This window comes from Sardina pilchardus, chromosome 16 (genome assembly GCF_963854185.1).
Source record: "Sardina pilchardus chromosome 16, fSarPil1.1, whole genome shotgun sequence".
Lineage (NCBI taxonomy): Eukaryota > Metazoa > Chordata > Actinopteri > Clupeiformes > Clupeidae > Sardina > Sardina pilchardus.
In genome coordinates this window covers 1,447,145-1,472,878 of record NC_085009.1, presented here as the reverse complement: position 1 = coordinate 1,472,878, position 25,734 = coordinate 1,447,145, and the positions used below count along the sequence as shown (strand labels likewise).

General features: G+C 42.6%; 2 protein-coding genes across 4 annotated transcripts in view; one reads left to right on the top strand and one right to left on the bottom strand.

Annotated features, from left to right (window-relative positions):
• The first annotated feature begins 12,322 nt into the window (after positions 1 to 12,322).
• LOC134059912 (mucin-2-like) lies at positions 12,323 to 20,168 on the top strand. Of its 2 annotated transcripts, none has more exons than XM_062516463.1 (14): positions 12,323 to 12,918; positions 13,115 to 13,145; positions 13,663 to 13,703; positions 13,871 to 13,910; positions 14,832 to 14,922; positions 15,860 to 16,109; positions 16,314 to 17,090; positions 17,218 to 17,293; positions 17,401 to 17,566; positions 17,884 to 18,135; positions 19,211 to 19,257; positions 19,356 to 19,524; positions 19,666 to 19,745; positions 19,845 to 20,168. In XM_062516463.1, exons 1-13 carry the CDS (start codon positions 12,825 to 12,827, stop codon positions 19,696 to 19,698), a joined length of 2,067 nt encoding a protein of 688 aa, XP_062372447.1. In that variant the 5' UTR covers positions 12,323 to 12,824; the 3' UTR covers positions 19,699 to 19,745; positions 19,845 to 20,168. The 2 variants fall into 2 exon arrangements, with proteins under 2 accessions (XP_062372447.1, XP_062372446.1); XM_062516462.1 differs by having other exon boundaries at positions 12,528 to 12,918; positions 19,666 to 19,721.
• Positions 20,169 to 20,376: 208 nt separating this feature from the next.
• The window catches only part of LOC134059913 (serine/threonine-protein kinase DCLK2-like), a 10,719-nt gene continuing 5,361 nt past the window's right edge, over positions 20,377 to 25,734 (bottom strand). Inside the window, exons 8-16 of one of the 2 annotated variants that reach the window (XM_062516464.1) lie at positions 25,487 to 25,544; positions 25,256 to 25,375; positions 24,193 to 24,339; positions 23,816 to 23,949; positions 22,673 to 22,847; positions 22,406 to 22,486; positions 22,096 to 22,167; positions 21,791 to 21,812; positions 20,377 to 21,451 (exon numbers count right to left, since the gene is read on the bottom strand). In XM_062516464.1, the coding sequence (XP_062372448.1) occupies positions 21,435 to 21,451; positions 21,791 to 21,812; positions 22,096 to 22,167; positions 22,406 to 22,486; positions 22,673 to 22,847; positions 23,816 to 23,949; positions 24,193 to 24,339; positions 25,256 to 25,375; positions 25,487 to 25,544 (826 nt within the window). In that variant the 3' untranslated portion in view covers positions 20,377 to 21,434. The remainder of the gene's footprint in view (positions 21,452 to 21,790; positions 21,813 to 22,095; positions 22,168 to 22,405; positions 22,487 to 22,672; positions 22,848 to 23,815; positions 23,950 to 24,192; positions 24,340 to 25,255; positions 25,376 to 25,486; positions 25,545 to 25,734) is intronic. The other variant, XM_062516465.1, reaches the window with a different exon arrangement.

Genomic DNA, 25,734 nt, shown 5'->3' with positions numbered 1-25,734 from the left:
GATATCACAGAGCTCAGATCTTTGAGCTTCTTCTCAACTGCTAGCAAAGTTGAGTGGCAATGCAGAAGAAATGCTGTCCTTTTTCATCATGCGGGTTTGCATGGCATGTCTCCTTGTGATTTCAACATTAGGTCAGGGTAAGTTAATGAATGCTAAAAGGCACACTGCATTATACTGAAGGCCTAATATTGATGCTAATTATCTGTGTCTATTATTGTTTTCAGTTTGATGTTATTCTTTTCACTCGTATCTAGCTGAAGTGAGGCCAGAATATTACCAACAGTTTTGCCTGAGCAGCTCAGCATATCTGGAGAAAAGGGTTATACCAGACAAACCCCATGGAGCGATGCCGTTCACGGTGGTGACCAGTCCACCAGAGCAGACAAAAGTACAAGAAGATGGATGGACCGATTTGACTACCGATTACTTGAAGGAAAATAGCTGGCCAGCCGAAGCTGATGGTGTATCACCAGTGACTATCAACAGTCCAGGTATTTGGGCTTTGATTAGATATTTAATTCAGTCTGCATCTAGATCTGGACAATCAACCATAAAAGATCTTTGTATATGTAGTTGTCATTACCTTAAAGTGAATGATTACTGCTTTTTTCACAAACCCTGAAGCTGTTTTGACCGACTTGAAAATCCACACTTCAGTAGATGACAGTCAAGAAGTAAATGGGCCGAAGGATAGCAGCCTGTCCTCCACCACTGCAGGTATTCTGCTTTAGATATAAAAAATATCATGGTATGTTCCGTCTGAATGTTAACAGACTGAACTGATCAGCACACAAATGGTAAATTTGAACAAAATGGCTTTAACCAATAAAAAGAGCTAAACGACTCTAAACAGCAACATTTTCTCATCAACAAGCTAACCATCCTTTTTATCACTTTGTTAATTTGCATGTCAACAAGATGCTACCTTGTAAGTACTCTCTCTCTTTCCTTTTTTTGTGTGTACTATGTTACTACAAAAGGTGTATAAAAATGACTATTGGTCATAGCACTACAAAACATCTTTACAACAAAATACTGTAGCGTAGCCAACATTTGGGATTTTTAGGGCGTTCCTGCCATAGGCATTGTTTATATATAAATATATGTGTTTTCATGTTTCATGTGTGTGTGTGTGTGTGTGTGTGTGAATGCATTTGAAACGCTGTATGGTTGTTGGTGAGTACAATGCAGACATAACTCTATTAATGCTCGCTGACAGAGATACACCATGGCGGAAGACAAGTGGTCTACCACCAACAAGGAAGGGTAAATAGATTTGGTACATTTCTGATGCATTTCATAGCATTCTTCATATTCACATTTGATGGTAATAATTTTATGCGTATTATTTGGAGTTTCATACTATTGTAGTAGCCATGAAGCATGGAGCCCAATCTGTGTTAAAATTAACAAAAGACACCTCGCCCATCCCCCAGTGAAATGCAAATGACCAATAGGCTCTGGAATGTTTCAACCAACTCACACTAATGGCCTGTACAGACTACACAATTTTTTTGTCTTTCACGATTATCTTTTACAATTGACCATAGGCGATCAGAGAAGCACAAAATCTTGCCGCATCTTGGTCGCAAGAGTGACCACATTACAAGATCATCTATCGTAGCCTTCTCGTAGTGTGTCATCACAGTGTCAGTGTCAACAAAGGAGTCGTAGGAGATTCCCCTAAAAATCTGACATGCTAGACTTTTGTTACCTGACTCTCGCCAGATCCTTGTAGTTCGCTGAGCTTCACACAAGGATCTGGGACTTCTCGATAGGAGATGTATATCTGAAGGTGGGGCCTTGTAAAAAGATCCTTGCATGTGATTTGATAAACCACTTGTCCGTTATCTTGAATGACATGCTAGGCTACTTCAAGCTCTTGCCAAACCCGGTTGGAAGAAGAGTGAAAACATCCTTGCCACCAATAAATGCCTTCAAAACCATTCTCTGTTCATCTTTTAAAGAATGAATACTCAATAGAAATAGCAGAATCAACATCAGCACAAGACTCCTTGCTGTGTCACTTCAGCACTACGTCACATCTATGAAATCCCCTCCGGCGATCCTGATTGGTTCATCATTTTTTGCTCCCTTGAAGGAGTTTGCATTGCCCTCGAGCCCAGACCCTTGTGTGGAGCTCAGCGAAACGCCTCTGGTGGAGTATGCCGGAACTACAAGGGTCTGGCGAGAGTCAGGCTAAGACTACATCGTAACGTCGTAGAATGTCGCAGACAAATTGTGGGTCGTTGAACATGTCACATTACAAGACGCTTCCTCCTTCGAACGTCGTTCCCGACTTTAGATATTCGGACATGACAATCGAAATTTGTCGGCAATGACACAATCGTGGCAAAATCGGACTGAAATCGTGTAGTCTGCACAGGCCATAAGACAAAGGATTCTACCTTGATGTAATGTATCTATATGTCATGAAATGTAAATGTATACATGTTTGGTATCATTATGATAGTCTCAGTGTGAGGATTGTAATGATTCAAGAATGTTTGGAACATTCTATAAGTGATGTTTCTGATATACAGTATATGATATCTCTCCTCATGCTAATCAAATCAGAGTGAGTAGGTGTGATTAGGTGTGACTGAAGCTATCTGAGAGAACCAACCACATTGCCTTGATTTGCCGCCCTTTTTGCCCTTTGTTCAACTCATACTAAAGTGAGAAAACTGCATTGTTTGTGAGAAGAGAGATTGACTTTTGTAGAAGTAGGAAGTAAGGCCATGGTCTTGGGTTCAGTCCAAGACCATGGCCTATTCAGACCAAAGCTAATTTTTACCCTCTCCTCTTGTAAGAATAAAACCTGATTCCCAAGTTTTCTTGAGTTTTCCAGTCTAAACTAGATGTACCGCAAAGCGATACACAATATGACCGCCGCTCAGTCCTGCACATTCTCTGTGCAAATATCAATCACGCTTTTGTTTCCATCGCCTCCTCCATCCCCTACTGCAACTTTTATGTAGCCTATGTAAATGAGTGTGTGCATGTGTGCGCTTGCTTTTGTGTATGAGTGCTTCTCTGTCTATGAGTGTGTGTGTGTGTGTGTGTGTGTGTGTGTGTGTGTGTCTGCTTGTGTGTGTGTTTTATGTGTCTCTATGTGTATGTTCACTGTGTTCTCTGCCGTCACTGTCACTCCAATATCAGATCACACACACACACACACACAGGCACACACTCACACACACACACACACACACACACACACACACACACACACATACGCAGGCACACACACACACACACACACACACACACACACACACACAGATACACCCACAGAGAGAGAGAGAAAGAGAGAACACACACAGAATACACACAGATAACACAGAACAGACACAGAGAGAGAGAGAGAGAGAAAGAAAGAGAACACACACAGAATACACACAGAACACACATACACACATAAACACACATGCAAACACACAGGCTATAGCACATCACACACACACACTCACTTCTCAGCTCCGGTGGTCTGTGTGTGTGTGTGTGTGTGTGTGTGTGTGTGCACTGTGCATCTCTCTGTGTGTGTGTGTGTGTGTGTGTGTGTGTGTGTGTGTGTCTGTGTGTGTGTGCGTGTGTGTGTGCACTGTGCATCTGTGTTTGTGTGTGTGTGAGGGTGTGTGTGTGCATGCGTGTGGGCGTGTTTGTGCATGTGTTTGTGTATTTTTTATGTACATGTGTGTGTGTGCTGGTGCGTGTGTGTGGAGGTATGTGTGTGTATATTTATGTGTGTCTGTGTGTGTGTGTGTATGTGCCTGTGCTTGTCTGTGTTTGTGTGTGTGTGTGTGTGTGTGTGTTCCTGCATGTTTGTGTGTGTGTGTGTGTGTGTGTGTGTGTGTGTGTGTGTATGACCGTAGCATCCAGCACTCACAGGAACCATTCTCTTTTAAAACATTTATTTGGAAACTAGTTGATTAAAGATTTCTAATGGTGTCACTTATATGCTTCTAGGACAAAAACTAGCGGAGATTGAGATGTGTGTTTGGAATAGTTTTTCAAATCCCCAGGGGGGGATTTAGACTCCAGATTAATACCACCATCCGCAGGCCGATGGGTATACAGTCCTGAATGTACACATAAATCCATTTATTTTAGCCCCCCATGGATGAAATTCCACAAAACGTGGCATACTCCCAGAGGGTGTCAGGTCATCATACACATGACATTTGGTGTAGTTCTTAACACCTCATCTGAAGATAGGGGCAATTAAAGCAATATTACATTGCATTTTGAATTTTTACCATGGGGGTGCAAATCACAAATGACTGGTTATAAGCTAAGTTGATGCACTGTCTTGAGACCAACATACCATAAACATTTTGTCATCCTCGGTGCCACGGTTCAGGTAGTTATGTAGGAAAAACTGCTACGCTAGCGGCGGTCATAATTAGTAGCCTATCAAGTCATATCACAATTTAACATTTCTACATTCCACACTGCTAGTGTCAAAACTGTAACAAACTGACTACTTTTTTCCAGCGCCGGTTGTGGGGTCAAAAATGGTCACGACAAAAAAGGTTGTACATACTGTAAGTATTTGCACAATATTGTCCTGTTTTTCATCAAATATGACATAGTTAATCACTACAAGCTACATGAACTGATCAGTTACTGAAATCTCTGCTCAAACTTACTGATTGCATGATTCATCTACAGATCTGAGCTGAAAGCCTTTATAAATGTAGGCCTATCACATAACTGCCACCGCTATCATTTAATACCCCGAGTTAAGGCCTCGATATGTCTAGATAGCCTACTAACTTGCTTCATAGGATAGGCCTACCTTACTGGAGGATGTGCGCAACTAGGCCTATGCTACCGTATGTCTGTATACCTATTTTATGTCTTTTTCTTCATCTGTCTTCTTTTAAACCTCAACCTGCCAGGGACTGCAGATGGAAAATAGTCTTTGACTAAATCTGGTGCATTTACATGTTCCATTGGGACATGTTGATTAATGTAGATTGTCCCTCTCTTAAATAAATAAATAAATAAATAGTGGCATACACTTACACAGGTAATGAGCGCTGGTGAGAGTTCTAGTCCAGGGCAAACAAAGTTAAAACGGGCAGAAGCATGAGCATTGGCATTTAATTCAATGGAATTCAAATAAGGGCTAATAGAACGCCGGTCATTATCGGAATATAAGTACCGACAGGGCGAACGGGACCCCGACGGGAAGCGGAGGGGTCCTGTTTCGCCCTGAGGATACTTATTTTCCTAGACGTGAATTAAAAGCACAAAACCCGTTGCCATTGGCAGCAGTCATTATACTTTCGGAACGGTCATTATACAAAAATAGCTGACCTCAGAACGTTGGGGAGGCCCATTCAACAATTCAACAATTTAGAATTTAAGAGCAGAGATTGAAGTTGCTTTATTTTGTAGGCTATATTAGAAGAGATTGACATATCCTCTTTTTTTTTTAGACAAAATGCTGCGTAAAGTACTCTGAGGGTCCTATACCTCTTAAGCACATAATAAGAAAGTATGAGATTCAGGGAGCCAGTTGTAGACTCCCTGCCATCATGTAAGTTTATCTTTTTGTGGCTTATGTCAGTTAAACCTAGAAAAAAAGAGTGCCATTGTGTTTGGAATAGTTCCACATAAATTTAAAATATTTTCTAATGCGAGATGTATTGCTGTTTTTACAGATTGGAAACCAAGAAAGGAAGGAAAATGTGTGTTCACCCTAACAATACCTTTCTAAAAACACATTTGAAGTCCATTTCTGAGTCCACACATGCACATGCACATGCTTGAGATATTGCCAATTTCTACATTGCATAGGCTACAGTATATAGGCCTAAATACATACATAGGCTACATACAGTACATGCAGTACATACAGTACATTCCATTTTTATTAGTGAAACTCATTCTGTGCAATCATGTAAAGCCCTCTGGCCTTTTACGAAATGTTTTTTATTTGTTATATTCAATATTTCAATAAATGAATCCATATGAAACCTTTTATTGTAAATGCAACATGTTGCAGGTGTTATTATGACTGGTGTTAGGACTTTTAAATAGTTGTGATGAATTTGCTTAAAAACATGATGACTTCATTGTAGCTTTAGTTCCCTGCATACCAGTTCTCAAAAAGGCAAGCACTTACAAATCACTTAATGGGATAGAGCCAAGGTATCTAATAGACATGTTTCAGCGATACCACCCAGATCACAACAACAGTTAATTTTAGACAAATTTTAGACAAAGTTTGTTAATACTAAACACTCATACTCATACTGCACTCAGCTACTATGCTGCTCACCTCTGAAACCAACTTCCTGAAAGCATGCAGAAAGCCCCAACACTCTGTTGTTTTAAATCAAGACTTAAGACTAAACTTTTTTCAGATGCCTTCTGTTAACTCACAATGGCTTTTATTTACTTTCATTTATTCTTATTTCCATTTTTCCATTTTATTTTATGTTTATGTTCTTATGCTTTTTACTATTTTTATGTTTTATTTTATTTTATCTATTCTTTTTTTTCCTAACTATTTTACTTATTTTATGATTTATTTCAATTATTTTACACCTGGTTTATGGTTGATTTTAATGACCATTATGTATTGGCTGAGTGACTATATATTTGTGTATATCTGTGTGAAGCACTTTGAATTGCACCTGTGTATGAAATGTGCTAATAAACTGCCTTGCCTTGCCTTACAGACTGCCTTTACAGCACAGCAGGGGGCCTAATGAGGACATACAGTATTGTGTGCATTCTGGTAGTTCAGGACTACTCATCAAACACTCAGCTGACTTTTCATCATGTTTATTTCAATCTGGTAAAACCATGTATGAACATGCAAGAGTATGTCTCAATGTTGTTGATGATGATGATGTGTAATAATGGCCAATGTCCTTCATCCTGATGGGACAAACTGAGCAACATTCCAGTTCTGCATCTGCATAGCAGACACCTTCTAATTAAGTTTTTCCGTCTTGGAGGAGTTAAAATGGCGGCAGACAAGTGCCGTGCTGCAGGATGGCTTCTTGGAGAGCATCAGGTGAAGTCAAGTTGGAGCAAGTCATGGCCACCCCCAACAGACAGAAGGGCAGCATGGTCCCCAGGCCAAAACTAAGCCCGAGCAGGGCCCCTCTTTTGCAGCTGGTCAAGGCCTTGGTCAGCCAGTGAGTACTGCTGCAGTGACAAGTAGTAAAGGACAGAGAAATGTCAACCTCCAAGAAATTAAACTTTCATTAATGGAATTCATTAAAGTTTTTCAGCTTTCCAAACCCACACAACCAACTAGACAAAATCTATTTGCAGGTTTAAAACCACACGGGCGACATAATGAAGCACGAACACATTCAGTCCCCCAGATTTTTTAGTCACTGGGTGGTTATGTCAGTGATGGATTTGGGGTGATGAAATCACAAACTAGTTTGGCGATGGTATTAATATGGCTTGGTAATCTACCTGTTCCCAGATGCAGAGACATCACATGCTGCCACCTTAATAATCTCTTCAGCCTCTTCTTTCAGCTCCTTGACTACATCCTCTGTTTGGTCAGTGGTCTTTCTCTGAAGGATGACCGTTTCAGTGGCCTTCACCTCCTTGTCATATGACTCCTAAATGAGTCCATTTTGTTGACATGTCATTGAGATGAGTTGCTATGGATGATGATACTGTATGTCATTGGATGGAGGATAAAATTATGCATAAAGTCCTAAGAACCCACCTGAAATCGAGAAAGGCTGAACTCCTGTGCCAGAGACAAATGGTTCCTGGTGGCTCCAGTGTGATGTCCATCAGAGGTAATGGAACTTTCCTGTTCAGAAGCTGCACCATGCTCTAATGCTACTTCCAACTGTCTCTTCAGGTCCTTAACCTTGTTTTTCAGGTCCTGTGAAGTTGTATTAAAAGAAGAATCATAAAATACATACAGAAATGTGTTTGTGAGGTCAAATGTCTTGTGTCTCCAACAGGCAAATGGAATGTGAAGCGTATACTGTACCAACAAATATTGTTATTGTTATTATCATGTTACATAAGCACCTGTCCAATACTGATCATCTCGTCAATGGAGGCCTTCTTCTCATCAATCATAAAATCTTTCTGAAGAGAGATCGGAAAAAAAACGTACAGGTTAAAAAAAACCTTTATCTACCCAGTGGAATCAATAGGTAGTGTTGCAAAAGTTAAGTTTACTCACATTCAACATAATCTCATCTTTTTCTGCAATCTTCATCCTGGTCAGCTCAAGTTGTTGCTATGCACACAAATACAGTATATAATGATACACCACAGTGTGCCAAAGTCATACATAAACATGTCGTTAAATCTGTGAAGTCAGTCACTGAAGACTGGCCATGGTCATATACACCAAACTGCTTGATTTGTAGAAGCCAGAAGCCCTACCTGCAATGCCAGAACCTGCACAGACAGATTGTTTATGTGTCTTTTGTTCATTTCCTGGGCCAATAAGTTATCAGATAGCTGTCAGAAAGTGTCAGGCAAAGAATTCAAAATCAGATGATGCAGTATAGACTTCAATGACATTGATGGCAAAGAACATTGAACAGATAGACAGAGAGTTTTACCTCATTGGTGATGGTTTCAAGGTGGTCCTTCAGAGCCACATTTTCCTTTTGCTATATGGTAACATGAACAGTAAATAAGGGTTAACATACTGCATATGAGTAATGTGTGTTTTTACACAAGAGGCTACAGGGCTGTCATTGGAGAACACAGATTTGTTGACTAATATTTGTGGGAACTCACCAGTTTATTAATCCGTTTCTTAAGACCAGTGTTGCTCATCTCTCTCTCAGCTAGTGCTGCACGAATGCTGTCCATTTCTGCCCTCGCCTGGCCCAAACCCCTGACCAACTGCTCCGTACTGTGCAACAATACAAAAACTTTTGTTGGCTGTTGTCATGTCATATAGCCTACTGCAAACATACTGTAGCTTGAGACATCAGGTAAAGATCTTCATTTTGCTCCACATAGCCTACCTTTTTATCTGTTTTTTAATGGCAGAGTTCTCATTATGAAGGTCAGCATTGGCATCTTCACAGGTATTCAGGGCCTGTTTGAGGTTGGCATTCTTTTTTACTAGGTGGTCTTTTTGGCGCCACAGATCCACAAAGCGGCCTTTCAAAGCGGCATCCCTAAAGGTACACAATATATTATAAGTCAAGGCATGGTGAATGTCACCATGTTATGTTAACACAGATCCACTATATAGGAGGGACAGGTGCTGAAAAGATCCTTCCATCAGGCCACTTACATATCAGAGGAGCAACAGACTTCATTATTCTCTTCAGCATATGTTGTACCTTGTGATGCAAGCACATAAACATTATTTGCTTAGCATGACTGCTCCATAGTCAGCATGAATACAGTATATGGGTGAGAGAAATTCAGATTAAATCAGATTGATACATCATTATCCGAGGCATTACCCTGATTTCCATGGTTGTTGACTTCTCCTTGTTCACTGAGATGAGAGACGAGGGCCCCATGAGGACCTGCTATTTGTTTCTGCATGGAGTCTGGAGGCAAATCGCTCCCACTTAAAATATCCAATTGGTGCTTCTCTGCTATGTTGCTGTAACAGAAAAGCCTATGTAGCGGCGGTCAGACAGACTATTTGGAGACAGATTTTACACTCTTCAAAAGTTTTCTGTTGTAGCAATCAATGAACCAGTGTAACTGAAGCTTTCAACTGCTCAACAGTGTACTATAAAGCAATTTGCCAGTCTGATTTTGTGACTGTGTCTGTGATGTCAGTGATGATGTCAATGTCAACTCATTATGACAACAAGTAAGCACAAAGCTTAATTATAATTTTATTATCTTAATTAATTTGGCCAATGCGTCATTACTGAAAACTGACCTTTTGGGTCAGGCATAGTCTATTACTGGTTCAGACTTGCAGGTTCATCAATTCAAATGGTTAATACTATATCCTACATCTATTACATTTCTAGTAGGCTGGCCTATCAGCAAGGCCTAAAACTAGGCTACATTTGAGTGGTAGCTGAATTTCAATGTTCTTTTATGATGTCATAATACCATTTCAGTGTGTTGACCAGGTGCTCTGCAGATGGAATAATGTCACCATCTCAATTATTCTAATCTATCTTGCACAACATTAACACTGGTCTGTTGAAATTTGTCAGTTGATAGTCTAAAAATAAAAAAAAATCATTTTCATTTACAGTAACTTATCTCTGCCACGTTTTGCTAAATCATTCATAAGGTCAACAAACTTAAACTGGACTAGGAAATTCTAACGTTCATACTTTCATCATACAGTTGATAGGCCTACTGTATGCATATTTATGTAATCAACCTGCATATGGATAGAATCAAAATCAAACAAAATCATACTTGATCTCTATGGCAGAACAAAACAAGCCTTCAAATTCCAATCTCAAATCCTATTGCAAATCCGTTTGAAAAGACCTTTCCATAATTTCTTAGTGGCCCTTTTTTAAGGTAAGAGTTTCATTAAATAGTAAACATTTATGCAGAGAAATTGATGTCTGCAGTGAAGGAAGCACTAGTGCAAAGAATAGATATGATGTGTCTGCATCGTAGAAAGAGACCAGACCTGCCTCATAATCCACAAACACCCCAACCACCTGGTGCCTCTTCCAGGGGAGAGTTTGTTATAATTTAATAATGCTTCATCCTCAGGACTCATTGTAATTTCCCCCTTCCTGTCCACGGAGTGGGAAGGTACTCCTAAATCTGAATTGGTCGTTCCTGTGGCCTCCACTTCATAATAGAATCTCCTGGAAGAGAATCCCTCTTTTCCCATGGCACAGGACACAGTCAGACTTTTTTGTGTTGTTGGGGAGATCATTTAGTATGTCTTCATATCTCATTTGTTTCCGCTCAGCAGACAGGATAAGACCTTGATACGCGGTATCAGGGTGAAGAGTCACATCAACTAACAGAAAGAGTAGCTTGTTTGACATTATTAAGGGTCCAACAGCTGGGTCTTGTGTTGAATTAGAATCATTTCTTGGCAATCTTCAAATTTAAGACTCCAATATTATAATGAAGGTTAGCCACAGATATACTGGTATCTAAGAAATTAATTAAGAAATATCTTCATTTCTCAACATTCCCTACTGGCAACCCTTCACTCAAAACCACCATCACAATTTCCCATTTTATTGCTTTAATAGGTCTACATGGAATCTTTGTCTATTTAATTATTGTTTATACAATAGCTATCAACCTCTTTAATGTCAAAGTGAAAGCACATTTCTACAAAGAAATGTAAAACTATATACACAAAATAAGCGATTGCATAAATATCCACTCCCCCATAAAGTAGCTGATCTAAAACTGCGGTCCAGCCAATTGGTGCTACAACAGTATCTGAGGTGGTTTTGGATCTCATGCACACACTGCTCTTGTAAGCTGTGTTAGCCCTTATGCTAGCACCATACTTCACTGCTGTTTTGTGTAGCCTATATTTTAAGAAGGGATTTTTGTCAATTATTGTAAAAAGGCCACATTAAACTGATCAAGAGTCCTTATAAACGCAGTAAGAGTGGAAATAACCAAAGGGGGTGCATGCTTTTCATAGGCACTGTACTGGCCGATGGGTGTGTGTGTAGGGGAGTGGTATTCGGGTTGTGCGCGCGCGTGTGTGTGTGTGTGTATGTCAAAGATACCTGATCAGTCAAAGATACCTGATTCCAACGCCTCATTTTTTGTTGAGATGGCTCCTGGAGACCAGATTACAAGACAAATTTGGACAAATCAGGCCCACTACATTTTTAACAAATGCATAGGCCTACAACTCACCACCATATGCACAGGAACAAGTCAGCTATTGTAGGCCTAATTCAGAAAAGTGTCCAGTTTTATATTAGGTATCTTTCCTCAACAAATACGGTAAAATAAATATTCTTCAGAGCCTTCTGGTAAGATGATTTTTATTTACATTTCAACTAAAACCCATTGAGTAAAAAGTCTGTTGCCTAATTGCCAGAGGAATAACAGATAGCCCTGTCACTGCAACACCAGATGACAACCCCATGCAGGAACATCAAGGGAAGTTACTATGTCACACCCAAATCCTGTTATTGTCTGTGGCCTTGATAATCTGTCTGTCACCATGTCTAAAGGTGGCATGTCCTTCATGCAACAAACAGAATTCACCAAAGATAAGGATTTGTTTGGAAAACATGACACATTCTGCGAGTCAGGGTTCAAGTGGTCAGTTTTCAGACCTAAACACACATGACAATTATGCTGTTTTAAAAATGAAATTCCATTCTAGCACAGACTTTCATAGGCTAGCCTACTCCAGACTCGCCTGAGTGAGAAACTGATGTCACGCCACGCATTCATAAGTAGGATTCTTAGAGAAAGAGAAGCTTTGTTGGCAACAGAGGTAAAGACATTGCTCAAGGTTGACGGTTTTATGGTTGTACCGTAACTCAGTAGCCTAACTTCTTGAAGGAAAATTGCGGCATATTTGATTCCCTCTGCGTCAGGACCACCGGAGACTCGCTTCCTGTTGACGTACAGACGTATGAACGTCCCGAAGGAAGACCACAAATGAGTCCGCCCTAGAAGGAGGCTGTAGCTCTCTGCCCCTCGGTAAACAATACCGAGAGTGTTGAATCACACTTTAAATATTGCTCATAAAGTTTTGCGGCGGGTTTACTTTCTGAGACGACAGCACTAGTAACGTCAAACGTCTGTTGTCGAACAGTTTCTGTCTCATTGTATGCTTTCACGGCACTTTCGCTCGCTTGTGTTCGAGAGGGGCTCGAGTTACCGGAGAGGTTCAGGCAGTTCACTGCAGTGGGGAGAGTTCCATGGCCGAGGCGCGGTGCGGACAAGAGCAGAATATGCGGGACGCTCGGGATTCGGGTGGTGGAAGGAGGCACCCTCGATCAAACTCATCGGCAGGTAAAGACGATGCGACAGAGCAGTTGTGACACACACACACACACACACACACACACACACACACACACACACACACACACACACACACACACACACACACACACACACACGACGCGGAAGCCTATGTTTTGGCATTAAATTATTGTCTGGCTTGCTAAACTAAGTGCCACCTTTCTTTTCCTGTCATGTCCTTCAGAGAGAAATAAACCTGACCAGCAGCCTTCCAGGTATTAGCCTACTATGTATTCAGAATTTCAATATGTAGGGTACAATATACTAACGTTTTGTAGGCTATGTGTGCACCTTTCTGGCTGTGTGTGTGTGTGTGTGTGTGTGTGTGTGTGTTTGTGTGTTTGTGTGTGTGTGTGTGTGTGTGTGTGTTTGTGTGCATGAGGGAAAGAGAGAGAGAGAGAGTGTGTGTGTGCGGTTGTGTGTGTGTGTGTGTGTGTGTGTGTGTGTGTGTGTGTGAGCGAGACAGAGAGGGAGGGAGGGAGGGAGAGATGTATTCCATTTGTGAGATTTCACTGTTTGTTGACAAATTCCAGAGAAAATCTTTCCATGTCACAGTATTGCTTAACAATCACTTGAAGTGTGTATTTGTGTGTTATAAGCAACCGTGTGTATGTCTCCTGGGCTAGGGTGGGTGTGCTCTTTTCTGTGTGCCAAAAGTTGACACAGCATTTAGAAATCTCTCTTTTTTTGTTCTCTGCTCTCTCTCTCTCTCTCTCTCTCTCTCTCTCTCAGCCAAGGAGCTCTTTCCTCCATCCGGGCTGCTATCATGAGGAGTGAGTTTGTATATATTAAGATTTTGTAAACTGAAGTGACAGGGTTTTAATTTTCAGTATCAGCATTGTGTGTGTACATATGTGTGTGAGAGAGAGAGTCAGAGAGAGGATTCTGAGTATGCCTGTCATAATGATCTATCTGTTTTTTTCCTGTTTTATTAAATCAGCCTCTAGAAGCACATCTCAGGAACAGCAAAGAGAGAGACGGTAATTCACAGACACACCTAACACACCCAGACGCATACATTTGCACTAGCACAAATATGAACACAACTTCATTATTCACCTTATTTGCCTATACTGTTCCCGAACTTCCCGTTGGGCAGTTTATCCATTGAGATAGCAGAGTTCTATTGAGATGACTGGCATTATGTTATATAGCTTATTCTCAAGTTAGGAACATTTATTAAGGATTTTGGTGACATTTCTGTAATACACCTTTCTTATCTGAAGTTAGGAGAACAGTGACTTAGGAGCGGCTGTTCTGTAATGACTTTCTTAACCATGGTTACCAAACCGATACCGATAAGATAGGATCTGCGAGTTTTGTTTTTTAGCAGACAGTAAATAACCAGATAATGCATTGGGATTTGGGTAAAAATAACAATTTATAAGGACATATTGAGATATATATTGACACACTGTGAATAGAATGGCCAGTCCATCTCTAAAATATCTCCCTACAATTTGGGAGGTCACCGCCGCATATCATCTACTCACTCACTAAAGGTGAATACTAGCCTTGGGTGCGAAGTACAATCTTGGCATCTGACCCCTGATAGCATTTTTCATTTCCTCCAAAGTTAGCCTTTCCATCTTCTTCTGCCATGTTATACCAATGAGAGCTAATTAGACGAAACTAGCTGACCTGAAATTTGACCACAAGGCGGAAGAAAATACATACAGTATCTAAAATGGGTGTGTCGGAATGAGGTGAATAGTGTATCTGTTTTCACATGGTAACAGTCTTGTGTTGTCCAGTCACACACCCTTCTTAGCTGGAATACAGTGTATTGTAAAACTTATTTGTGTGTGTTGTACCGGTATTCGATACCTCTCACAATGCATGTGTGTGTGTGTGTGTCTGTGTGTGTGTGCGTGTGTGTGTGCATGTTTGGATTTGCACAGAAGCCACAGGAGGCCACAGATCACCATCCTCTCCGCAGAGCCAATGCCTCCTGCCTGGTACCCAGCGGCCCCTCCCCCATCAGCAGTGCAGGTACCATAGATATGTATTTAGAGACACTCTACGGGTACTATAGATATGTATTTAGAGACACTCTATGGGTACCATAGATATGTGTTTTAGAAACACTCTACATGTACCATAGATTTTAGAGACACTCTACAGGTACCGTAGATGTGTATTTAGAGACACTCTATGGGTACCATAGATATGTGTTTTAGAAACACTCTACATGTACCATAGATTTTAGAGACACTCTACAGGTACCGTAGATGTGTATTTAGAGACACTCTACAGGTACCATAGACATAGAGACACTCTACAGGCACCATTGATAATTTTAGAGACACTCTACAGATACCATTGATATGTATTTTAGAGACACTCTACAGGTACCATAGATGTGTATGTAGAGACACTACCAGTCTGAGCATTCCTGTGGTTGATGAGCCGAGGACTGGTGTGTTATCAATAGACATGAAATATGAAAAGTAATCCAGTGGGGTTACAGTGCTTGTTTCAGATGCTAGAGCTTATTGCAGTTGTAGGAATGGCTTCAGATGTCCAAAGGTTGTTTAATGTTTAGAGGATTATGCTCTATGACCGGCCATAAAACTTCAAGTCAATGACTGAATGTGGTTGTTTGTTTCACATTCTCTTTTATGGACACCTGTGTATACATACACACACACACACACACACACACACACACACACACACACACAAACATAAACACAAATACAAATAACACCTACCCCCTGACATAACTATACTAAATGATTTCACCCTCTCCTCCTCTCTCCCTTGCACACACACTGACACACACACACACACACACACACACACACACACACACACACACACACACACACACACACACACACACACACACACACACACACACACACACACACACACACACACACACACACACACACACACACACACACACACACACACACACACACAGGTTCCTCCCCCCTCTTATGAACAGGTGCTGAGAGAGAAGAGTCACGAGCAGCAGCAGCAGCTTGTCGTTCCCTCTCCTTCTCCGAGTCCTGTCACCACCTCATCCCTCGCTCCATCTCCCTCTCCCTCTCCCTCTCCATGCCCCACTCCATCACGCTCCACCATCGCAACGCAGACTGATGTGCCACCCTCCCCCCCACCCATCCCTCCACCACCCACTGCAGTAGACAACCCAGCTACCAGACCAGCCCGTGAGTGCATCAGGGTGTGTGTGTGTGTGTGTGTGTGTGTGTCTGTTTGTGCATGTGGTTTGATAATAGCAGTGAGCATCATCGAAGTGTCTGAGAGTGCTGGTTATTTTTTGCAAAAGTGTGATGGACATGCATTAACGACATCTACCTGTGTGTGTGTGTGTGTGTGTGTGTTTATGGTTTTTCTGTTGTTGGTATCTCCAGTCAGAAGACCTCCGAGGCCACCCAAGCCGCCCTGCCCCCCAAAAGCAGACGTAGACCCACTCACACACACCCCTCCACACACACCCACAGATCGGCCGCTAGAGGAGCCGGTCCGTCCCAGGCCTCGACCCCGCTCAAGAGCCGGCCTGCGGCCAATGAGCGAAGAGGTTGCTGGCTCTCCGCCAATCAGCAGCGAGAGTTCCATGACACAGCCAATCAACAGTTGCATGCCTAAGTCCCGGTCCCTAAACAGTGAGATAGTTGTTGCCCAGCCTATCAGCAGCGAAAGAGCCGTGCCTCCAACGAATGGGAGTGAGCATGCAGAGACCAACCCAAGCAACCAATCAGAGAGTGTGTGTGGTCAGAGCGAGGGTGTGTGTTTGGGGGCGGAGAGTGTGTGCGTCGGTGGTCAGTATCTGCAGGACCTCTTGGATGTTTTCGGACCCGACGCCGGTGACCACTGCGGACGAATGGGTGAGGGTGGGGAGGAAGAGGACAGAGGGGCCAGCAGCAGCACTGGGACCAGTCCCCGACCACAGCCCAAGCCCCGCAGGAGAACACAGTCATACACACCCACGCAGACACACACTCCCACGCAGACACACACACCCACGCAGACACACACACCCACGCAGACACACACTCCCACGCAGACACACACTCCCACGCAGACACACACACCCACGCAGACACACACCCAAGCCTCTGTGTCAGGCTCTCCTCCTCCCCCTCAGCCCCAGCCCCGCAGGAGGAGCCTATCAACAGCCACCAACACACGTAAGAGAGGGAGAGTGTGTGTGTGTCTGTGGGACTGTTTGTATTTGCACAAATGCTTGTGTATCTGCGCATGTGTGTATTCAAACACCTTTGAATGGATGCAAATTGATCCGTTTATGATCAACAGCCCAGAGCAGTGCTCAAGACTCCGACGACAAGGGCCAGATAAATCCAGTCCACACTGGACCAGGGATGCTTCCTCGGTAATACACACTCAGATTATCACACACACACACACACACACACACACACACAAAGATGAGTAGTGAAATGCGCTGAACATGTTTGCTCTGATTGTCTGATTTGGCAGATTTCTTCCAGTGCGTCCTCCACCCATCAAGCTAGCCAAACCGCCGGATCTGATTGGTTCTGGTCGAGTCTCAGCCAATCAGCAGCAGGGTCAAAGAGTTCCGAAGAGAGGACCCCCGCTACCACCTCGTCCAAAACCAGGACACCCCCTCTACAAGAGCTCACAGGTAGCCAGACCATGGAGGGATTCTGCCAATCAATCAGTCAGTCAATTAGTCAATCAGTCAATCAATCAATAGTCAATCAGTCCTCCAAATCACAGAGCGCTTGTTATGAGTACTGTTTGTGTGAGCAGGGGGAGGTAGGCAGAAATGTTTTAATTGTTTAGTTTCATCAAGTTTGTATTTCAGGGAAAGCTGTCCTTCTGTCTCGCCCCTGTCGTTGTAGCTTGGTGTCTCTGGATTCAGAAGCACCACCCTGATGTGCATGAGCTAAATTCTAAATAGTAACTTTTTTTTGTTTCTGAATTTGTTTGCATCTTTAGAAAGAAGACATCAATTTGATGGACTTAACTGACACATTGGCAGACATGGATACCCATTCTGCTGTAGGCACACATGCAGCTGTGTGTCCAGACACATCCATGGACGTAAACACACTCACGGATGTGCACACTCCAGTGAACATGCCTGTGAACGCAAGCACACACACACACATCCACACAGATCCACACACACACAACAGTGAAGAGGCAGGAGACTCTGATGAGACGTCACTAGAGATCCCTCTACCCCAGGTAACACACACACACACACACACACACACCTTTCATCTGTGTATATCTCTGAGCTAACAACAGGTTAGTAGAAAGTGCTAGCAAGTGTTTGCATGCATGGCTCTGCATGTGTTTTTGTGTGTTTGTGGATGTAAAAACATAAAACACATGTTGGTGTATGTGAAAGCATTTCTGTTTGTGAGTGTTGTGCCCTGATGCACATGAAAGCAGAGCTTAGACATAACAGGGAAGTGAATCTTCTTCCCCAAGTCTCAAGAAGCCACCAAGACATTTACCAGTATTTATTGCAAATGATGTACAGTATTATGTACCGCTCTGTGATTGACTAACCAAATGTATTCAAACCCAAGATAGAGAACTTTACTTCCTTAACTAACCAACAGAATAATAATAAGAAAAGGCAGCCCACTCTTAGAAATGGCTGTCACAGGAAACCATCAGGAGGCTAGACAAATGAGAGGACAACGTATCAGCAAGACCTTCAACAGCTTTGTTATGATGAATGATATGAGACTATTGTGCTGAAGAGACAGAATGTTGGTCTCTGGTTTGAATTTCACACCTGAGAAAGAAATACTAAAGGGTTATGATGATAAAGACTGGAATTGTAAGAGATCTTGAACAAGGAAAGGCCTTTTTTCTATAGTACTATAATTTAGCTGATGTTTGGTAAAACATTTGAGAAAAATAGCAAATAGGATGGTAAGTTCCCTACTCATCTTCTTGTAGAGGAACTGGACCTTCCCCATACCAACTGACCTTAGGCATAACGCGGCCCTTAAAGTTAGTGCAGTGAGCACAGGAGCAGCACACAGTATAGAGCCTTAGCAGACTAGACCCTGAGCACAGGAGCAGCACACAGTATAGAGCCTTAGCAGACTAGACCCTGAGCACAGGAGCAGCACACAGTATAGAGCCTTAGCAGACTAGACCCTGAGCACAGGAGCAGCACACAGTATAGAGCCTTAGCAGACTAGACCCTGAGCAGTGGAGCACCCCACACAGTGCTTCAGTGGTTTAGCTTTACTGGTCGACCTTTAACTATGAGCAAGTGTCATCTTGTGTTTCTTTGCAGTCTTATTCCATCATACTCTCGGAGAAATCCACCACTCAAGCTTTGTGGTGAGTTTTTCTACCTGTCACACAGACACACAGACACACACACACACACACAGGGTAGAATGTAAATCCTTTCAAAAAATAATCTGTCTTTTTTTCAGCTGCGTGGCTATTTTTGCTTTCCGTGGGGAGAAGGATGAGCTGTCGTTCTCTGAGGGCGATGTCATCACGTTGACAGATTATGTAAATGACGAGTGGGGACGCGGTTATTTGAAGGGACATTCCGGAATATTCCCCCTGTGCTTTACCTCCTCACCGCAGCCGCATTCCGTAAGCTTCCACACACCCTCTGAACACACATTCCCACGTTCTGTGTAGCCTCCCTTAGACACCACAAACCACACACATACATGACCGAGTACAAAAGAAAATGAGTCCAAGTCATTGTTTTCATCTCTTCCATTCACACAGATGCTTCAGAACGCAGAGGCAGGCCCAGACTGAACAAAAGGACGTGCTCTTGCTGAGTGAGTGTGTTTGCCTGTCTGCATGTATGTTAGTGTTTGATCAGTATGAAGATTTTGTTATGCTCTGTCTGTGTGTGTGCATGCATGCACATCTGTGAGTTTGCATGTGTGTTTGTGTTTTAGGTGGGGGGAGTTGTCCGTGTACTATTGGATGATGCTGATTGGTCTCACAGCTCAACAGAACTCACTACCATTGGTCAGCATCACTGTTGTGTGTTACTGTATGGGTGTCACTTACTGTCCAGAACCTTTCAATTTATTTCAATACAATTACAAATAACAGACTTACATTGCACTCATTTAACTGGGAGAAGTATCAGTACTGTATCTTTAACGCAAGCACACACACATACATTTTATCATTGCTATATGTTTTGGTAGCAGTAACGAGAGATTGCTGTGGCATCTCGAACTTTTAACCAAATAAAATACTTTTTTTATTCATTACCACTTGTGCACTATTGTCTGTTCAGGGTAATAACTGTGTGCATGTATATGTGTTTATATGTACTGTATCACGACAGCAGCTGAGTAGAGGTTGTATGCGCAGCATTTACATTCAAATAAATGTGTATGTGTATGAAACAGGGAGAGCACAAGTGTTTCTTGTGGAGACTGTTCCGTGTGTGCATTTCAGTAAGAGTTGAAGCAATGCTCGAGGAATGAACTTTAATGTACAAAAATCTGACAGAAGAGCATCTTAACATCTTGTCCTACACGACTAAGGATGGGAATCAAAGATGCACATTTCTTTGGGAACAAACACAATACACACACACACACACACACGCACACAGTCACTCATACTCAAAACTTTCACTTTCCTTTTTTTAAACAACAAGATTCAAATAAGCAAGGACTTCTCAGGGCACATGCACACACTACATACTATACACCACACACAAACAATCTGAGCCTGTTTTCTTTCTGCGATTTCATTGGCTTTTTTTCATAACACACTTAAATGCAAAACAAGAACGGTCTTCAACTTCTCTCTCTCACACACACACACACGTCCAAATACTCGCACAAACACACACACACACACACTTGCACACGTATACTGTAATGACTTGAAGGCTTGTTGAACGATTTATGGTCACACTGAACAGAGACATGAATGACTACATCTATCTGTAGTATATCTGGAGTAAGAGGAGTACTGATGAGCCTGTCAACTGAGAACTAACAAGGTCCAAGTACACTGTAGAGAAAAACTCAGATTCAAATAACCACCATTCTATGAAATGATTGAATCGTATCTATTATTATTTATCACCAAATCATATTGTCTTATGACACAAACATATCTATTATTTTGCACCAAATCACATAATGGCATGTAACTCAGTGCAAAAAAAGAATTCTAATTGGTAGACATGTCAGGTAGACCTTATTAATTCTCGATTGACCAACTGTAGAAAAAGGGCGGCGGGCGGCACAGTGCAGCTGGGGGCCCAGCGGAGAGGTGAGCGGAGAGGCATCTGGTGTGGGTTGGGTGCTTCTGGACTACATTTCCCATAGGTCTCAGTGCTATGCCATTAGGTCACCTATTGGTGGTGAGAGCAGCTATCAATCGGAACACTCTTTAGTTATGATGGTCGCAGCACGGGTGCGCTTGTGAGAAACGCAGTCCTGGTTGGTTTATTGGTCTTGTAGGCTTGCTGTTGTGTTTGGAGTCTTGTGTCTCACTGTCAGCAGCTTGCTGTGCGCTTACCTAGTCCCATAACCTGAAAACACACACACACACACACACATTCACACACATGCAATACCGGAGATTTAACAGTGACTAACACAACTGTGACCAACTAAATTGTTAAACGTGTGTTAAATATGAAGTCAGTGACAGGAGATTGCTCAATTGAGATGTATAGAGACATGCATCTCCAAAAGCCTGTAACATTTATGAAACATATCCGACTACTAATGAAATGATCTACGTAAGATCTGGAAAAAGACAAACATGTACGGAACTCTGAAGCGACCATTACAACGCTCTAAAAACATGCTTTAAAAAAGCTCTATGGGTAGAGGGTGAGCTGTTAGCCTGCACTGACAGTACCTACCATTGTCATTCAGATGGTCAGACTGTCAGCATGGAGTGGAGAGAAGAGAGGATGGGTTAGAGACCAAGTGAGTGTGTGGGAATGCTGCTGTCTCTCCGTGTGTGTATCCCATCATATTATTATTAATATTGTATTAGATTATATTATATTATTAGTATTAATATATGATATGAACCATGTATAACATTATTTGAATCTTGTTATGCATATCACCAATCTAAATGAAGTATTACAATGTATTAAAATGTATGTGGATATGTGCCTGCCTTTTATAAGCGTGTGTGTGTGTGTGTGTGCATGCTTACATCTGTGCCCGCTGCTGTGTTGCTGTCCAAGTCATCAGGTGAATCGAGCTTCACGTTGTTTTCGGAGTCATCCTGTAGATCATAGGCAAAAACTGATCAAAAGGTTTGAGTATGTTTTTATTAGTTACATACAAGGCACTGGTGATGTAAAGTATGTCCATGTTTCAGCAAAGTTCAATAAACTTCTCCAGACAACAAAAATTAGACAAATACTTTTTGCAAATGACTAACATTTTTACGCAACATCTGCATCAGAATCAATCAGTACACTGTGTCCATGTATATTGTTGTGTGAGTGTGTGTGACTCACCAAAACCCATGGATGTGACAACACTTCCTCTGCACTGTAACGATTTCCCACATTCACTTGCAGCATCCGGCCAATCAGATCCTTTAAAACAGGTCATATCTTACTTAAACCAATCAGATCCTTTAAAACAGGTCATGTGTGTGACTTCCAATCCAGAATTAAACCAGTCAGCCACGCCAAAACACACGCCCGATCTCCTACCATGTGTATGTTAGACGTACAGTATGTGAGTATGTGTGTGGTGTACTCTATGTGTGGTAGGCTGACCTTAGCAGAACTACTGATGCTGTCCCAGTATGGTGTGGGGAACTCCAGCCGGCCCTCGAGAATCTTCTGGAAGAGCTCATCCTGCTGGTTCCTCTCGGAGCGGAACGGAGGGAAGCCACACAGCAGGATGTAGCTGATCACCCCTGCCGCCCAAATGTCCACCTTCAGCCCGTATCTGAACATAAACACACACAGTCAACACACACTCACACACACACAGTCAACACACACTCACACACACACACACACACACATGGACCCCCCCCCCCACACACACACACACAAATGTCCACCTTCAGCCCGTATCTGAACATAAACACACACAGTCAACACACACTCACACACACACACACAAATGTCCACCTTCAGCCCGTATCTGAACATAAATACACACCGTCAACACACACTCACACATGGACCCCACACATACCCCCACCCCACCTCCACACACATACATAAATGTCCACCTTCAGCCTGTACCTGAACATAAAACACACACACACACACACACACACACACACACACACACACTTGGACAAATACTGTACACACATGTACTCAGACACACACAGAGGAACTAAATGGCTTACGTGTACTAAGGATGCTAAAGGTTAACATGTTGTGGCTGCAGTGCTGAGTGCAGTTCCATGGGGGGTAATCCTAGCATGGCAGTGTGTCTAATGAGCGCAGACCCAACAGCAGACTTAATGACGGGGCTGCTGCCCCTTAATGAGGCCAGTGGGCTGTGTTTAACCACTTGAGACAACTTAAGCCTTACAGCAGACACTAGGACCATCTGTGTGTGTGTGTGTGTGTGTGTGTGTGTGTGTGTGTGTGTGTGTTTGGTAGCTTAAGTGAGAGTGTCTACAGCCTTGTGCTTGTATGTGTATGTAGATGATAATGTAAGTGGATTTGCTACAGTAATGTTTGGTGTTTGTGTGTGTGTGCAGCTGATGAAGAATTTTGCTCACTGTAAACTTTGATGTACAGCTCTGGAAAAAAGAGACCACTGCACATTTTCTGAATTCTCTAAATTTTGAATCATTTGAATGTCAGCAACTGAGAACAGAAAAATGTGCAGTGGTCTCTTATTTGTTTCCAGAGCTGTATGTGTGGTGTGTGTTGTGTGTGTGTGTACGTTACCCAGTCTCTGCAATGATCTCAGGAGCCACGTAGGTAGGTGTTCCACAGACGGTGTACAGAGGCTTATCCACCACTGTGGCCAGCCCAAAGTCCCCCAGCTTCAGAGACTTAGTGCCATCAGGATACTCACACACCTACACACAGACACACATACACACATAAGCACACGTAGATTTGTGAGTCTTGAAGAATAACAATTTCCTTCTGCTAGCGTGTCTAAAGGTGTTACTGTACGTTTCCAGAGCATCCAGGACATTCTCAGGTTTGATGTTTTTGCTCAGAGGATCTAAGGGTCTAGTGCAGGCATAACTAAATTGGGTGTGTGTGCGTGTCTGGCGACTGTGCGTGTGTGTGGGTGTGTGTGTGTGTGTGTTTACCAGCAGGTTCTCTGGCTTGATGTCTCTGTGCACGATGCTGAGCTGGTGCAGGTACTTGAGAGCGGCGCTCAGGTTGAACAGCATGGCGCTGGCCTCGCACTCACTGTACTTAGTGGAGGAGGTGATGGCGTCAAATAAGTCCCCTCCCTGCACAAACACACACACACACACACACACACACACACACACACACACACACACACACATATCTGCATGAGGCCGTGCCATGGAAGAGAAAATGAAATGAAATGAAATATAGGCTCTCACCATGACGACTAGCATAAGCAGTGCTGTCAAGAGCTCATAAACCAAGAGATTTACTACTGAGAGAGGGAGAGGCGGAGAGAGAGAGAGACAGACAGAGAGAGAGAGAGAGAGAGAGAGGCAGAGTGTGTGTGTGTGTGTGAGAGAGAGCGTAGAGAAGAACAGCCCACTGTAGCAGTCAGTCTAGTTGTACGAGCTGTGCTGGTTGTGCTGTGCTAGTGTTTATATAGGGCCACAAAGCATGACAAAAATACATACAACAATGTAAACAGTTAGTTGTGACACTGGCAATACTGTAATGCTTTGTTGTCATAATAAAGCACTTGTGGATAGATTGATATAGACTGGCATACAAACTATGCAGGCTGTGGTTGAGTAGACTTTTTACATAGGAAGGTTCTTTAGTGAAATGATCCGGAAATGTCCAAACTGAGATCACTACGAAAGGTGCTTCAGTGCTTCAAAGACTATCCTTTAAAGGAAATAATTCTATCACACAAAGTATCGTGGCAACATTTCAAAGTCCACGTCCATAACATCCACTATCACATAATTGACATAAGAGACTCTTTCAGCACTATAATTGACTTCTCCCAAGTCCTCATGAGTTCTCCTTCACTTCTTTCTTTGACCTCATGACGTTCTCCCCCGAGGTCGAGGAAAAGAGGTTAGGAATAGAAAAATAGAATCTCTCTCTTTTTTTTTTACTATCCGACCAGAATACTATCCGCAATCAGAATCTCCTACTCTGAGCTGTGCAAGTTGAGGCTGGAGGCAGGAGGGTCAGCTCCACACTCACCTTGACCAGCTCCATGACCAGGTACAGGTGACTGGCCGTGTCCACCTCCTCAATCAGCATGATGATGCTTGGGTGCCGCACCCGCCGCAGAATCGCCACCTCATTGGCTATCAGGTGTTCCTGCCGGGACCAACGCACCAATCATCATCATCCTTTACCATGACATTGTAACATCATTAAATGACATCACAGTCACATAAGGGTTACTGGTGATGCTTGACTTTGACTGACCTTTCCACTGCATTTGGCCTTATCAATGATTTTCAGTGCATACTCCTGCCCGGTAGACCTGAAACACACATACACACACACAAGGATATTGATGTGTCTGTATTTTATCTGAGTTATATTGACCGCATTAGCTTCCCTCAGTCTAGTCAGGGGTTCAGGGGTTAACCCCTAAAGGGATGCAAGATAGTTTCTGGGGGATGCCAGATAGTGTTATTACATCACAATCACTCTTTGTCTGTTTCGTTTTA

Bases quoted from the DNA above. Each gene is read 5' to 3' on its own strand.
- LOC134059912 (XM_062516463.1), top strand. From the start codon at position 12,825: ATGGCCGAGGCGCGGTGCGGACAAGAGCAGAATATGCGGGACGCTCGG. The intron at 13,911-14,831 runs GTAATTCACAGA...GGATTTGCACAG, and splicing joins GAACAGCAAAGAGAGAGACG to AAGCCACAGGAGGCCACAGA. The intron at 19,525-19,665 runs GTAAGCTTCCAC...CCATTCACACAG, and splicing joins CCTCACCGCAGCCGCATTCC to ATGCTTCAGAACGCAGAGGC.